General features: G+C 36.1%; 1 protein-coding gene across 1 annotated transcript; it reads right to left on the bottom strand.

The window, feature by feature from the left end:
- Positions 1-6,027: 6,027 nt before the first annotated feature.
- On the bottom strand, positions 6,028-7,273 carry LOC111404321. Its single transcript, XM_023033143.1, has 2 exons — positions 6,890-7,273; positions 6,028-6,513 (listed from the first exon to the last, which is right to left on the bottom strand). The coding sequence occupies exons 1-2, from the start codon at positions 7,271-7,273 to the stop codon at positions 6,028-6,030; spliced, it is 870 nt and encodes a 289-aa protein (XP_022888911.1).
- Between the last annotated feature and the right edge of the window lie 10,976 nt (positions 7,274-18,249).

Below are 18,249 nucleotides of genomic sequence, written 5' to 3'. Positions count from 1 at the left end.
CTAAATGCAAATGAACTGGATGCAATCTACGAGAATTTATGGAGTTAATGAATTACTAACGCATTGGGATCACGAATCCCAAACAACACCCATTCAACTTTTAATTATGCAAAGTTGACACACATTCCCACAATTGATGAATCAATATTCCTATCTTAATTTAGCAATCTCTCTCGAGCAATGCCAAACCTACCCCAATATGTGATTCGACTATATCTCTATGACGAATACTAACATACAGGAATGCATGTAATTTCATGAATATTCAATAATTCACACGAGGCATAGAGGTATATTTCTATCCCTTATCGGACCCTATGACGATTTATACCATGTCGAGCGTATTTTCCTTCTCTCGAATGCATAAAACAGGCCACCAAAATCATATAATTACGTGCACAATAATAATATGAAAACAAAAACGTATAAATCATTCAATTCTGGAACATGTGCTTAAATATATCAAATCTCCATATCAAAAATCAAAACGCGTATTGCAAGGTTCATCGCTCTCCTAATACATGAAAAATCTAGCCTAACATGCTAAAAAGAAGAAAATACAAAAATAGTTGAAGAAACTTCATTACCCGAATCAAGTTTCAATCAATTCTTCAATTGACATGATGTTTTCCTCTTGTTTTCTCTTCGTATTCTCCTTCAAAATCTCTCTTTTTCTTCTAAAAACAGCGTTCCCTTCGTTCTGTTTAAGTTTTTGTTTATATAAGACCCTAAAAATCTTGTTTCCAAAAGAGTTTCGACGAAATAAGGAAACTGCAGATTCGACCTTCGAATTGCTCTATGCGACCGCATAGTACATCTCTATGCGGTCGCATAGAGTAAAAATTTTTGAGAATTTATTCTCGAGTGGCCTTTATTCAGCCGCATGGAGGGTAGCACTATGCGGTCACATAGTGCTACCAACTATGCAAAAAGTTCATTTTGGTCCTTGAACTTTCATTCTTCTTCATTTTAGTCCCGACCGCACAGTGCTACCAACTATGCAAAAAAATCCATTTTGGTCCTTGAACTTTCATTCTTCTTCATTTTAGTCCATTTGCAATTCCTTCTTCTTCCAATCATCTTGTATCGCGTTCGAGTTTATACTTAGCATATTTGCATTCCCGGGTTGCTTTTTTGTCCAACTTTGAATATTTGCATCCTTAGTCCCTGAACTATCACTTTGCTCCATTTTAGTCCTTTTTCGGCTCTTTTCTCCTGAATTCCACCATTTCCATAGAAACACCTACATTGTATGAATTCAACGAGATTAAGCCACAATTTAAACATTTTGTTCATAATTAAGTCATGTTTGTGATCTAAATAAGTGTGCAAAAACACACTTATCAAACCCCCCAAATTTGAACTATTGTTTGTCCTTAAACAAGATAGTGACTTAATTCTGAACAAACATGGCTTAATACCCAGCCGTGGCTCAAGATTGGCCTAAATAATTGACTTTATGAAAATTTATCAGTGCAAAAATGACATCAACCTTTACATGTTAAATGCATGCTTGACGTGCATGTGTGAATTCATGCCAACATATCAAATTCATGATAGGTTGAGTCCCGACCCCAAGTGGTCAAATGTATCCTTACGCTCGAGAGATACACAACCCCCCAAACTTATTCTTTTCACTCAATTATCCTGGGGTTGTGTTTTAAGATTAAGAATTTACATAGCTGTAATCCTCACCCTCTCGTAGTTTAGATTGATCTCACTATCACAAGTTTACATTTCAACAAGTGAAAACTCTCCCAAGTTTGATTGCTTCGACACTCAAGATTAAAATAGATTACTCGCCTCGCCTCAAAAGTATAGTTTCCTCAACCAAATGTCTAAGGGCTTTTCTTCATGTTATTGTCTCACTTTTGTTTTCTCACTTTCCAAATATATTTTTTTTATCATCATCTCATTTGTTTTCTATACAACCCATGTAATGAGCTTTAGGCTAGTGACTCCCAAACCAGTTGGCTTTAGGGCACCAGGTTTTAAACCCTTGCAGGCTTATTCGCTCGAGTTATAAAGGTTCGATCAGATTACTTTTTATTAACCTCTTTCCCTCTTGCTTTCTATATGATCCATTTAGCGAGCTTTAGGCCAGTGACTCCCAGGCCAGTTGACCTTAGGGCACCAAATTTTGAAATATCTTTGCAGGCTTACTTGCTTGAGTTATAAAGGCATGAAAAGAAGTGTCTTATTCTTACAAATTAATTTTACACCCTTATTGTTCTAGACATTTAGTTTCCAAAACCAACCCCCAATTTAAGATTTTCGCCTAATTTTCACCTCACTGGTCTAGGCAATCCACATAATAAAATTTCATGTACGGAGCCCCCGCTTATCTCAATGCTCCATATAATAGCTCGACCAATTCCAAACTATCTTAAGGTGATTTACATGTTAATTTAATAGAAGGTTATCATTCTTTTCCTTCTTTATGCTCAAGATCCAGTCATTCACCTAACATGTCAAGCATGAACAGCGTGCATAGATAATGTCAAGTATTGCATCACAAGTATTGGTTAATCTATTCAGCACTATATTCAAAGTTTATGAATTATACCAATCCAATAATCACATCATAGCCGGCAAGACTATCAAGCACACACAAGCATGCCAAAGTATAATTAACACTCACTCATTAAGCATGCATCATGCAACAATTAGTCAATAATAACGATGGACTGTGAAAATGCAAAATAATTACATGCCGACTATTTGTTTTAAATTATGCCACCATCCTCCAAACTTATACAGTACATTGTCCTCAATGTAAGAATTAAAGTTGAAATGGTATAATTTAACAAGAAAAAAAATAGTAACACAAAATAGCAAAATGAGGTAAACAAGACTCCCCTGATCAATATGGTGGCTGTGATGGAAGGCTGAGTCCTGCAGCATCATCTCCAGGAGGGGGAGGAAGGTGGGATAAAATCTCTCGCAATATGTCAAACTACTAGGTATGCTCTACCTGCATGGCCTGAACCCTGGTCCCCAAGCTCCCTAAATAGTCCCATGTCTCACTCACTCGCCACTGTATACCATCCATCCTGCCAAGGTATATTCCCAATCACCCATCAAAGGTACTCATCTCTCTTCGCGCTGCAAGGGACTCACTGCACATGCTGGATGGTGGTACTCATTGCTCCAAAAGATTGCTGAAGAGTCTGCATGTCTCGGCTGTGTCCTATCATAGTGGCAAACATCTGCCTCAATAATTGGGTATCAATATCAATCGGTGGTGGAGGAACTTGTGGCATTTTGAAGTCCTTAGCCGCTTATCCTTCCTCAGCCTGTTGCTATCGGCGTCGCTCATTTTCTAACTTCTGTTGATGTTTAACCCCGGCTTGGTCCTGTGTCTCTAGTGTGAGGTGTTTGATATAGAGACTTGGTTTTTCTGGTGCTTCCTCAGGCTGGACTTGTATGCCTGCAGCTCTACATATTTCACTTATCAAACTTGGGAAAATCAGCGAGGTGTGCCTGTCTCCCCACATGCCTATAATGTGGATTTGGTTGTAGATGTATGTGGCCAAGTCAATCTTATTTCCTCGAACCAAATGATAGATAAACCCCGCCTTTTGATTTGTGAATGTCGTCCTATGGGATATGGGCTCAATGTTGTGGCATATGAATAACCATAGGATAGCTATAGATGGGGTGAGATCACTCTGATACCAATCTGCAGTAGGTAGAGGCAAAGCTTCTCATGCCCCAATAATACTTCTACAACCTCAATCTAGTTGAAATTAGGTGGGATCGGGACCACATTATTCCAGGTTAGCTAATATTAGTCATGAATCACTTCTGGTGAAAACATAATCCATTTACCCCGAACCCATGTTCGATGTAGATGATCTGATCCAAGCGTGTCGATGTCTGTATTGAAGTTGGCATTGAACTCCTTCACCATATTTTCATACACTGGATGCGGTTTTTCAATTACTTTCTCCCAACCACAATTGTGGATTAAATAAACTAATTCAAAATCGGGGAAATCTTCCAACTTAACTGGCCTTTTAAGGATGAGTGCCCACTCGTGGACAATATTGGCGTAACGGGTTGCTGTGTCTGAGGATAGAAATCTCCTGACACCCCTTTCGGGCTCTCTAGTCCGGGCTGTGCCAGATGTGGAACCAACCTTCTCTTTTCCTTTTGATGTTCTTTTTGGAGGCATCCTGCAAAGGTGCAAAAATAACATTCATTAAACTTCTTGTTGAAAACCGAGAGAGGGAATGAGACTAGCAAGGCATGTATTTCACAAATCCTCCAAACTTGCTTCAACATACATATATAACACCTTGGTGTGCACTCTTCAAAACATGATATTCAAGATAGTGTAAATAGTTTGTCAATATGAAAAACTAAGAAAACTAGGCCTAAACATGCACATTTGAAAATTTGGACCCATGATCGAGTGCGCATGTTCGGCCCAGACATCATCGAAAAAAATCAAATTTTTCCCAAACAACCTCTGGGCATATGAAAGTACGTAATGTAGAGTGGCACATATTCAAATTTCATGCCCATTGGATGTCGTACGGGTACTTAACTCAAGGGACGAAGTGGGTGTTGTTAAGAAACGTGAACCTAACATGGGTGCCTACATGTGCGTGGTTGGTGAGTGAGTGCTTCTAGCTCAATTTCTATGGCATTCGATCACAATGTGTATGTTAATTTATATATTCAGATTGTCAAATGCGGGATTCCACATAATGCACTACAAACTTCACTTAGGCAATTTATCGAACATGTTGTGTGCAATATATTCAACTCCATTCTATTAATACTTGGCAAAGTGTAATCACCCACAATGCATAAACACACATCAATGCCATAAACCAAGCCTACTTACACCCTTTCAACTTAATTCCGAATTGTAAATTCTGAGTAACTGCAAACCAAAGTCTAAATGAGGAGAAGGAATAAAGCTCATACCTTTTTCACCTTGGGTTTTTGCGATGAATGCGTGAATGATTGAAGAAATGAAGGAGGGTCTAGGAATGTTTTTGGGTGTGTACATGTAAGATGGGAATTTTTGGACCTAGGGTTTGAGAGAGAAATGTGAGAGAGAAATGGGGAGAAATGATTTAGAGTGAGCCGATCATGGACTTCTATGCAGCCGCATAGTTGTGTCCTATGTGGTCGCATAGTGATATAATTTGCCCCCCTTTTTGGCATAGACACCATGTCTATGTGATCGCATAGACACTTTTTTTTTAATTTCAAAATAAAATGAAACATAATGAAATACAAAAATTTATTTTCCCTCTTTGAATTCTCTAGTATATATTTCCCCTTTAAATTCTTGAAAACGTCCATTTGTCTTGAAATGTGTGAATTATACTCCCAATCACCCAAAACCATTTCAAACTTACCGAACATGTTCAATGCCTAGGAATTTATGTGGACGATACTTAGATTCTATTGACATGCATGAATGAACGATGATCTAAAAAAATGTAAATGCGAAAATTAAACAACTCCTAAAATAATGTGAAAAGTTCGAAGGATACAGTGTGTTGCTTCCCACCCAGCGCTAGGTTATTGTCGATAGCTCGACTTTACCATATTGTGTCATTTTGGTGGTCTAAGATGAATGGTAGACTTTTCCTTTGAGAAATTATCGTTCCAATAGTGCTTCAAACGCTGTCCATTGAACTTAAATGTCCCCTTACTGTCATGAGTGATCTCAACTGTCCCATGTGGAAATACCTGTGTAATAGTATGGGAACCAGGCCATCTTGATCGCAGCTTTCTGGAAACAACTTAAGCCTAGAGTTGTAGAGTAACACTTTTTGCCCCACTTTAAATTCATGCCTCTGAATATGCATATCATGCCACTTCTTGGTGCATTCTTTGTAGTCTTGAATTTTCATAGGCCTCCATTCTAAGCTCATCCAGCTTATTAAGTTGTAATAGACTTTTTTCACCCGCAGCCTTCAAGTCCAAATTCAATTTCTTCATTGCCCAATAAGCATGGTGTTCTATCTCAAGAGGTAAGTGGCATGCCTTCCCGAAAATCAATCAATATGGTGACATCTCTATAGGAGTCTTGAATTCAGTCCTATAGGCCCACAAGGCGTCGTCTAGCTTCTTAGACCAATCTTTTCGTGAAGAGCTTACTGTGACTTCAAGTATTCGCTTTAATTGCCTATTGGACACTTCTACCTGTCCGCTGGTTTGATGATGATATACAATGGCTGCACGATGTTTAACGCCATATTTAGTCAACAACTGTTCAAATTGGCAATTGTAGAAATGTTTGCCCCCATCACTGATTATAGCTCTCGGTGTGTCAAAGCGAGTGAAAATATTTTTCTTTAGAAAATCAATCACCACCTTCGCATCGTTGGTAGGCAATGCAACGGCTTCTACCCACTTCGATACGAAATCCACAGCCACCAATATGTACTGATTAGAGAATGATGGGGAAAATGACCCCATGAAGTCGATCCCCAGACATCGAATAGTTCCACCTCCAGGATATTGTTCAAAGACATTTCGTTTCTCCTGGATATATTACTGGTGCGTTGACATCAGTCACACCTTTTCATGAATTCAAAGGCATCCTTAAACAACGTAAGCCAGTAAAAACCTGACTGAAGGATCTTCACTGCTATTTTTGAAGCACCAAAATGCCCTGTGTATGTAGATGAATGACAATGTTCTAGTATTAAGGAAACTTCTTCCTCAGGTACGCAACGACGAATGATTTAATCAACTCCTCGCCTGTATAGAATGAGATCCTCCCAAAAATACTACTTCAACTCAGCGAAAAATATCTTATTATGGTGATTTGAGTAATCTGGCATAATGATAGACCTGGCTAAGTAGTTAAATATGTCAGCAAACCAGAGTGCCTCCCCACACCAAAAATTTATTCAACTGGGAAGACTTCATTGATTTTCACGGTCTCTGTCTGCTCTGGGGTCTCGAGTTGAGACAAGTGATTTGCTACCACGTTTTCACTGCCCTTCTTATCCCTGATTTCCAGATCAAACTCTTGAAGCAGTAGTATCCAATGAATAAGACGTGGCTTGGCATCCTTCTTTTCCATTAAGTACTTGATGGCTGTGTGATCTGTGTAAACGATGACCTTTGACCCCACAAGATATGATCGAAATTTATCGGCAATGAGCTCTTTCTCTATAGTGGCATAGTTTAATTGAGCGTCGTTCAAGGTCTTACTTATATAGTAGATTACGTGAAATATCTTATTTCTTCGTTGTCCCAATACGGCCCCAACAGCAAGATCACTGGCGTCGCACATTAATTCAAATGGAAGGTTCTAATCCAGTGTGATGATCACGGGTGCTGAAATCAACTTCTCTTTCAAGGTATTAAAAGTCATCAAACACTCATCTGTGAACTCAAATATGGATTCTTTCATCAACGAACAGCACAGTGGTTTAGTAATTTTTGAGAAATCCTTTATGAACCTTTTATAGAACCCGGCTTGCCCAAAGAAGCTACGAACACCTTTCACTGATGTTGGTAGCGGTAATTTCTCAATCACCTGAATCTTTGCTCTGTCCACCTCAATACCCTTTGCTAAGATTCTGTGTCCTAACACGATGCCCTCCTGTACCATAAAGTGACATTTCTCCCAATTCAATACCAAGTTGGTCTCTGTACACCGCTGTAACAAAAGACTCAAATGCTCCAAACACTCATCAAATGAAGACCCAAACACTGAGAAGTCGTCCATGAATACCTTGATAAATTTCTCAATCATATCAGAAAAGATTGCCATCATGCAACGCTGAAAGGTGGCAGGAGTGTTGCACAAACTAAAGGGCATCCTATGGTATGTAAAGGTACTGTAGGGGCATGTGAAAGTTGTCTTCTCCTGATCCTCAAGTGCTACCGAAATCTGATTATGCTCGAAGTACCCATCCAGAAAATAGTAATGTGAGTGCCCTGCTAGTCTCTCCAACATCTAATCAATGAACGGTAGTGAAAAATGATCCTTTCGAGTAACAGCATTTAATTTGCGGTAATCGATGCAAACTCTCCATCCAATCACCGTTCTTGTAGAAATCAACTCATTTTTCTCATTTTGCACCACTGTGATACCTCCCTTCTTTGAAACAACCTGCACTGGACTGATCCATGCACTATTTGATATTGGGTCAATGATGCATGCATCGAGCAACTTCAATACCTCAACCCGAACCACTTACTTCATGTTTGGATTCAATCTCCACTGACCATCAATGCTTAGCTTGAAATTTTCCTCCATGAGTATTTTGTGCATGCATAGCGATGGGCTGATCCCCATGATATTTGCAATTGACCATCCAATGGCTGTTTTATTCTCCCTCAGCACCCGAAGTAGTCTCTCTTCCTCTACTTCACCGACAGTATTTGAAATAATAATCGGGAGTGTAGAAGACTCTCCCAAGTAAGCATATCGAAGGTGTGGTGGCAATTGTTTGAGTTCCAACTTGGGAGGTTGTTGAATAGATGGCATTGACTTTGTAGTCATAGTTCCCAGCTCTTCGAAGTGAAGCTTGCGCATGTATGGTGGATTAGTTTCCAAAAACCGTACACATGTTTTAATCTCACTTGAATCAGTGTGAGTGGATTGAGAATATGCAATGCATGCCTCGTATGCATCGGAAGGATAATGTAGCCGAAATGTATCTTGAATTATTCTGTCAATTACCTCGATCTTGAAGCAGCTGTCTGACTCAGTAGGAAATCTCATTGCCTTGAACACGTTGAAAGAGATATGTTCTTCGCCAAGCCTCAATATAAGCTGCCATTTCTGAATATCGACAATCGCTCTTCCAGTAGCTAAGAAAGGTCGCCCCAATATGAGTGGAACATTCTTATCTTCCTCCATGTCTAAAATGAGAAAATTGGCTGGAAATATAAACTTTTCTACTTTTACCAACACGTCTTCAATGATCCCTCTTGGACGTGTAAGGGATCGATCCGTTAACTACAGGGTCTCTGTTGTGGCTTTAGCTTCTCCCAAGCCGAGTTTCCTGAAAATAGAGAGAGACATCAAATTAATACTTGCACCTAAATCACACAAAACTTTATCAAAATGACAATTTTCAATAGTGTAAGGTACAGTAAAACTCCTTAGATCCTTTAGTTTTGGAGGCAGCTTTTTCTGGATTCTAGCACTGCATTCCTCAGTTAGCATCACCGTTTTATTTTCTTCTATCTTTCGCTTGTTAGAGAGGATATCCTTTAGGAATTTTGCATAACTCGGCATCTGAACTAGTGCCTCAGCAAATGGGATGTTGATGTGTAGTTTTTTAAAGATTTCAAGAAATTTACTATATTGCTGATCCAGTTTGTGCTTTTTCAACCTCTGCGGAAATGGAATAGGTGGCTCATGAGGGTTGATAGAATTGGTAGCTGTAACCCGTGATGTATTGGAACTCTTCTTGGCAACATCCTCTGTTATTTGTTCAGTCCGTTCCAAAATCTCGTCATCTAAGATTAGTGCTGATTCCTTGCTAACTACCGATCTTTTTACATGTATCTCCGATAGTTGTACTCCACTTCTGGTTGTTATAGCTTTTGCGTGCTCCTTAGGATTGATTTCAGTGTTGTTGGTTAGGTTTTCTGGTGCTCTACCTATCATGGAGATTGCCATCTGTCCCATTTGCATCTCCAAATTTTTGATTGAAGCACTTTGATCTTGGAGCGTTGCGTCTGCCTTTCGCATAAACTGGTTGTTAGCCTCCATGTACTGATTAGTCGTTGCCATGAACTTCTCAAACATCTCTTCCAATGGTGGCTTTTTATTCTGCTGCTGAAATTGACCATGTGGTCTGTTTTGATTTTGATTACTCCATGAGAAGTTTGGGTATTTTCTCCAGCCCTGGTTGAAGGTTTTCGAATGTGGATTGTTCAGTTGGCGTTGACCCCATTGCACAAAATCTGCATGTCCAATCCCCAGTGTGAGAATTGGATAGTTGACAGCATTGTGGTCTGTTCCACATTCTTCACAACTTAGCTTCTTGACTTGTTTTGCATTAGTGGTCTGTGAAATGCTCTCAACCTTATGGAACAAGAAGTCTATCTTTGCGGATAATGCTAAATAAGTATCTACTTCATAAATCCCCGATGTTCTCTTCTAAACCACTCAATCTGTAGACCACATGGCTGAAGTTGTAGTCATTCTCTCAAATAGTTCCCATGCTCCGTCAATTGTTCTCGTGGAGATTGACTCGTCGGATGATGAATCCACCATGCTCTTGAAGGATGGAAATAATCCAGTGTAAAAAAATCGAATATGTGTCTTTTTGTCAAAGCCATGCTGAGGACAATTCCTTAACATATTTTTGAAGCGATTCCAGGCCTCTTCAAATGATTTGGACTCGTCTTGGTTGAATATAGATATGTCATGCCGCATTTTTGCTACCTTAGCTGACGAGAAGAACTTGGTACAGAATTTGTGGACTAGCTCGTTCCAAGTAGTGATGCTTCCGACGGGAAGTGAATCCAGCCATTCAAGTACTTTATCCCGCAATGTGTGTGGAAACAATCACAGTCTTGTAGCATCATTTGAGATACCCTGATACCTAAAGTGTTGGCACATGTCCAGAAATCGGGATATGTGTGTATGTGGATTCTCATTAGTCATCCCGTAGTATTGACGCTCATTCTGAAATAGTTGAATTACATTTATTTTCAGCTAGAAGTTCGGCTACCCAAATGGAGGATACACAATGGTAGATTGACTCTGGACCACCAACGGTGCCATGAAGTCCCCAAGTACCATATTCCCTTCATCTTCAACTCCCATGCCTTCGTTGAGTTGAATTACTGGACGATTTTTGCTCGTTAGCCATCTGTTGTTGCTATTTTTGGTCTTTTTGAATTTGTTATGCTGCTCTTGCTTCTCTTTGTCTGTGACGAAATGTGCATTCGATCTCTGGATCAATGGAAACCCAATCTCGATCAAGTGCTCTTTGCATACAAGCTCTGAGATAGTAAAAATAACACAAAATTAAATTAAAGTAAACAATAAACTAAGTCTAACAAGCTAACTACTACTAATCTAGGTAAGTTTGAATTAGTGTCACAATAGATAAAATTAAACTAAATTTCAATCCCCGACAACGGCATCAAAAACTTGTTCAAGAAATTATTTCTTTCGATTTAAAACCCACCGCAAGTGTACGGTTTGTTAACAAATAGTAGAATGGATTATGAGTCCAAGTATCGATCTCACAAGGATTGGATTAGTTCAAGTCAACCTATTATGACCTTAACCGAAACACGAAAGTAAGGTGTATGTGTTGTGATTTAACTAATGAAGATGTGAACTATGATGCAATTATGAGTGAGAAACTTATACTAAATGCAAATGAACTGGATGCAATCTATGAGAATTTATGGAATTAATGAATTACTAACGCACTAGGATCAAGAATTCCCAAGCAACACCCGTTCAACTTTTAATTATGCAAAGTTGACATACATTCCCACAATTGATGAATCAATATTCCTATCTTAATTTAGCAATCTCTCTCGAGCAATGCCAAACCTACCCCAATATGTGATTCGACTATATCTCTATGACGAATACTAACATACAGGAATGCATGTTATTTCATGAATATTCAATAATTCACACGAGGCATAGAGGTATATTTCTATCCCCTATCGAACCCTATGACGATTTATACCATGTCGAGCCTATTTTCCTTCTCTTGAATGCATAAAACAGGTCACCAAAATCATATAATTACGTGCACAATAATAATACGAAAATAAAAACCTATAAATCATTCAATTTCGGAACATGTGCTTAAATATGTCAAATCTCCAAATCAAAAATCAAAATGCGTATTGCAAGGTTCATCGATCTCCTAGTACATGAAAAATCTAGCCTAACATGCTAAAAAGAAGGAAATACAAAAATAATTGAAGAAACGTCATCACCCGAATCAAGTTTCAATCAATTCTTCAATTGGCACGATGTTTTTCTCTTGTTCTCTCTTTGTTTTCTCCTTCAAAATCTCTCTTTTTCTTCTAAAAATGGTGTCCCCTTCGTTCTGGTTGAGTTTTTATTTATATAGGACCCTAAAAATCTTGTTTCCATAAGAGTTTCGACGAAATAAGGAAACTGCAGATTCGACCTTCGAATTGCTCTATGCGACCGCATAGTATATCTCTATGCGGTCGCATAGAGTAAAAATTTTTGAGAATTTATTCTCGGGTGGCCTCTATGCGGCCGTATAGAGGATAGCATTGTGCGGTCGCATAGTGCTACCACCTATGCAAAGAGTCCATTTTGGTCCCTGAACTTTTATTCTTCTTCATTTTAGTCCCTTTGCAATTCCTTCCTCTTCCAATCATCTTGTATCGCATCCGAGTTCATATTTAGCATATTTGCATTCCTGGGTTGCTTTTTAGTTCAACTTTGAATATTTGCATCCTTAGTCTCTGAACTATCACTTTGCTCCATTTTAGTCATTTTTCGACTATTTTCTCCTGAATTTCACCATTTCCAGAGAAACACCTACATTGCATGAATTCAATGAAATTAAGTCACAATTTAAACATTTTGCTCGTAATGAAGTCATATTTGTTATCTAAATAAGTGTGCAAAAACACACTTATCATCTATTTCAATATTCCTACCCCATGAAGCTATTGTCAAATCTTTTCTCAAAAAAAGACAAGTGTTGTTTAGTTTAAATGGCTTCTCATGCCACTTCTTTATACTTAACCAATTTACATATCCTTATCTTTACATACTAAGTTTTCCTCAAAAAAATCAGGTTTAATGTAGTATTTCTTTCTTGATTATTTTACTACAATTGTTTCAAAATAAATTCTTAGTTTTAAATGATATATAATTTTCAATCTTTAATTGTGTTAAAAATCATACATACTGCAGTTTATCAACACAAAAATGGATGTACCACATAGCTTCTTCAAAATTATCGATGTTTCACTAAATCATAACATCCGTTTAGTAAGTTATATAAAATATAATATCTTCTTTCATTTCATATTCGTATGAATATTTTATTTATTGCCTATATTTTTTCATATATTCTAGATGCTTCCTACATCTTTTGTCAATTGTTGGAGACAAGAATTAAGTGATAGAGTACGATTAACTTCGTATGAAGGTATAATTGTAACAATACAATTACAAACAATCGATGGAGAAACATATTTGACTAATAGATGGGAGCAATTTTTTTACCATCATAACTTACAAGATGGTTTTGTTGTAGTATTTGAATATAATGGAAATTCAACATTCAATATGAAGATATTTGATCATTCTAGATCAGAGGTTATATATGGCTCTGATGTTGAAGAAGATGAGGCTTTACATCTGGATAATCCTGCATTCAAAGTAACACTGACGCTAAATCAGAACAACCATCGAGAAATTGTAGGCTGTCTTTAATATACCATTCTATATTTACCTTTTTCATATTATTTTACTCTTAACATCATCCATATTTTTCTGAAGTCTATACCAGGAAGGTTTGCAAGACAACATCTCCCAAGATATGTGCGGAATGTTCGGCTTCATGATTTTTTACATCACAACTGGGATATCACTGCAAATTCAAGACCAAACGGTGTGATGCGCCGACTTACTGTAGGCTGGGCCAATTTTTTGACAGAGAATGAACTACAAATTAGAGATACATGTGTACTTGAATTATTAAATAGGGAATCTCCAATGTTCGTGGTTTACAAAAAAAATCACAACGATGGAATTCTAACTCGTCTGTGAAACTTTGTAGACCAATAATGTTTAATATTTATGTTTATCCATTTCACTTTTTCATTAATTATCTTAAACTATTGCATAAAGATTTTCATAGAAATTACACTTTTTTCTTTCTTTACAATTAAAAAATGCTATAGTCTTTCTAACTAAAACATAACATTCTCTTATATATTATATAGTAATACATATATGGTTACATCAACACACACATATACATGGATTCACCTTCAAGAAGATGTTTTCATGTAGAATCAGTCTATGTGTTTTGTAATAGTATCACTTACCATAGGAATATATTTACGTAGGAATATAATTATGGAATGGTAAAATGATTAAGTTATTTTAACTTACAGAAGTGGTTTTCAGAAACGGTTTTTTCATCTCTATCTAAACTTCTAAATATTAACTTCACCAATTGTATTCGTATTAAGCACCACGCAATATCTGGTAGCTACACAGCCTAATATGAATAACAAATGACGATTAGTAAACAGGAAAAAAGTAAGACAATGAAAAAAGTTATGTTTGATCAATACTGATATTCAGAAAATACAAAGCATGACGACTAATTAATATATTTTAGGAAAGAATAACTTCAGAAATCCTTTTTGCAAAGATAAAATTTTGCAAAATCAATATTTCATCATGACAATCAGAAGTCATAAGTTTAGATTTGTTATTAATTTTCTGTTTGTAAAAATAAATATAATCAATAAAGAATTATAACAAACAATTAAGCATATACTTGAAGATTCTAATATTTACAGTGAACTAAATTCAAGATTTCATGATAGACAATATTTTTGGCACAACAAGTATGTGATTTGTTTTTGACAAAAGATTTGATAAGAACTTTTATATTTTCTCTTGTTCTAGCTCGGGACAATGCAAAATACAATTGGCTATGGGAAAATACAAGTTTTGGAAGATATAAGCCAACAAAATCTAGAGTTTGACCTTCAAATTTGTTAATGGTCATTGCAAAACATGGACGAATTGGAAATTGAGTTATTTTAAATGGTACAGATTGATTATCGCCTTCAAGAGGAATAAAGAGGAATAAATGGAATTCTAGGTAAAAATACTTGCTTTCCACGATATTCTCCTATCCCACTTTCAGCCAAGATAACATTCTGCTTAAAGTCATGACAAATAAGTCTAGTTCCATTACATAAACATTCTGCATGATTGATATTTCTGAGCAACGTAACTAGACAATTTTTTTTTTCAATATGAGTTCATGTGGAGGTATAACGTTTGGAGCTAGACTATTCAAAAAATCTTCATCAATAAAACCTTCATTTTTATCAATCACTTCATCAAAACTAAAATATGAAATTTTCTCTCCCGAATTTTCTTTAAGCAACATATTGTTTATTAAATCTACATATTCATTTTTTGGGGTTAAAATAATTCTATTCACCATAATATGTAGGTTGTTTCCATATGTCTGAAAATTGGGAAACACAATGTCAATTAATTCCTTCAATGATTTAAATTCATCTTCAAAATGGATGGTAATATCTTCAGGAAGTGTAATCATTTGGCATGAATGTGTTCTCTCTATTCCATTCCCAATCTTTAGCAAATATTCACAAATTGAAGGATCTAATTTAGTTGTCATATTTTCGGTTAATGCTAGCTGTGTAAAAGAAGGCCATAAATGCAAAAAAACTAAACTTGCCTTCATTATATCATCTTTTGTTCCTCTTTGTACTACTGGTAAAACTTGTCAAAAATCTCTTCCACACACAATGACTTTTCCACCAAATGGTAATTGACATTCAGTAATGTTTCTCAACAGTTTATCTAAAGCCTCAAAAGCATATTTATGAACCATTGGTGTTTTATCCCAAATTATTAGCCTAGCCAATGCTAAAAGTTTACCAAGCGCAGATTGTTTACTCACCGAACAACGCATATCACAACTTACTTCAAGCAGAATTTTGAATCTTGAATGTCCTGTTCTACCAGCTGGTAATGGAGAAGTAGCCACACCTGATGATGCCGTTGCTAGTGCGATATGATTTCGAGATCGTACACCAAAATGTAATACCTTGTACAAATATGTTTTTCCAGTGCCTCCTGGATCATTAATAAAAAAATTCCATTCTTATCATTTAAAACACAATCCAAAATAATATCACGGGCATTTTGTTGCTCTTTATTTAAACTCTCACTATAATGTATGTCTGACTGAAAATTAATATTAGTTGTTTCTTCGGCAATCATGATTTTAAAGATATCATCATCATTCACAGTTAAATCAAAATCTACCAAGTTAAAATCAATTATATTCTTACCAACACCTTCTAAGAAAGAATTTATACAGTGTAAAGCTTTTATTTCAACACTTTGTTGTGTGAAACCTTTATTAAATAATCTTCTATCATGAAATTCTTAAATTTATCCCATAAATTCATTGAATTTGTAAGGCAAGATTAACTCAATACATTGGCAAATAGTCGTCGCAGTGATACATGCATTTGGTAAGCAACTGCCTCAGAAAAACACATCTCAGAATAGTTATCTCCAATAAGAAGACCATGAGAAAGTGCTGCTTCACAATAAGTAGATAAAAAAATACCATTGACTGTTTTTAAATATTCAAAAGATTTTGGCCCTTTAATATGATTTAGCAAAACTCTTAAAAAATACTTCTCACCTTCACATGGATTAGCACTGACTATTCTACTAATAGCATTTTTGCTTTTCTAGGAGTCCAAATTTGCATGGATGTATCCCATACGAAATAGGGTAGAGTTTTTGTCTTTTCATTTGAAATATTCATTCTAAAAAATTCTGTTAACATTGTTCGGTGAACAAAATCTTTATTTATAACCTTTGAAATCATCTATCTCCTTGTATGTAACCATTTGAGCATCTTTAGTATGTAAATGTAAAGAGATTACTGTAGGAGATATATCAAATAAATCAAAATTAAATATCTTCCACATAGTTTCAGGTGGAGATATCCATCTAGCTGTTTGGTAGTTTGAAATCTCATCAACGAATTCTTCGTTTGTTTCTTTATTTAAAGTAAAATGAATACGATCATGTCCCTTATATGCGTATTTGTATAGATATTTAACAGTTTTAACAGAAGAACACACCTCCACATTAATGTGACAATCATATTTAGCTAAAATGTAAGGATTATACAGTACAACCCATCTATTATCCAACATACACCCTCTTACTTTAACATTTACACCATCATTGCGACGATTGTAAAGTGGGTAGGAATCATTACCCAAAGAAGTATTTTCAACGTAATCTCTCGGATATTTATTTTTACACACAAAATTCTTTTCCATACAAACATTCTTAAGATTCAAATTCCCACAAGGACTATGCATCATATGTTTTACAACCGTAGCATGTAGAGGGTATTTTTTTTTTTTGCCTGGTATTTCTATGAGACAATTTCATCAACTTGTATAGAGTTTCGGATCTTAGAATTTCGTTTAAATATAAGGAGAAAATGAGCGTAAGGTAATCCTCTTTTCTGAAATTCAATAACAGCAATAGGACCCAACAACTTTCTCTTAATCAAATCTGTCTTCAGTTTCTCAAACTTGGCACGAAATATTCGTACTAATAAATCTGACCTATTCTATATTTCATCACTATATTTCAATTTACATTTTATTTCAGGCCAATTTGGATTACATGTCATTGTCAAAAACACATCTGGTTTGCCATATCTCTGAACTAAAGACGTTGCATCCATATATCTTTTAGTCATGTTCCTAGGACCTCCAATAAAACCAGAAGGCAACACTAATGATTTACCAATTTTATAACCTCTATTCTCATCATTTTGTACACTATCCACAATTCCTTGACATAGTTCAGCTCTTGTAACCTTTTTGTTATTACGAAAGTAGTCTAATCTTGCTGTTTCAATTTTCACGTACATATCCACAACATATTGCTGTAAAAACCCGTCAACATGTAAAATAATACAGTTATTTACACACCTGATTTGAAGCTTGTAATAATAATATTCTCAATATGATATAGTTATTCGTTTTTTCTTTACCTTCAAAACAGCAAGAAGGAAAAAAATATATCAACAAAAACTTTAGTCACGAAATGCAATTAATAACATAAATAAAATAGTTTAAAAAATAGAAATTACTAAAATCGTTTACCATAGTCTTCTACTTCCAATAATTGATCTGCAGAATGGACATAATTAACTTCTATTAAATTCTGACAAACCCGAGCTTGTGAAACACTTACATTCACCTTTTCAATACCTTCATGCCATCCAGATTCTCCATACGGAAAAAATAGTGGATATTGGCGAGGATCATAACAACCATAATTGATCTGCAGAATGGACATAATTAACTTCTATTAAATTCTGACAAACCCGAGCTTGTGAAACACTTACATTCACCTTTTCAATACCTTCATGCCATCCAGATTCTCCATACGGAAAAAATAGTGGATATTGGCGAGGATCATAACAACCATAATAGTATTGAACTTTATATGCATTACCT

The sequence above is a fragment of the Olea europaea genome, chromosome 11, assembly GCF_002742605.1.
Source record: "Olea europaea var. sylvestris chromosome 11, O_europaea_v1, whole genome shotgun sequence".
NCBI lineage: Eukaryota > Viridiplantae > Streptophyta > Magnoliopsida > Lamiales > Oleaceae > Olea > Olea europaea.
Note: the sequence above shows the minus strand (reverse complement) of the source record. Positions and strands in the feature narration are given on the sequence as shown.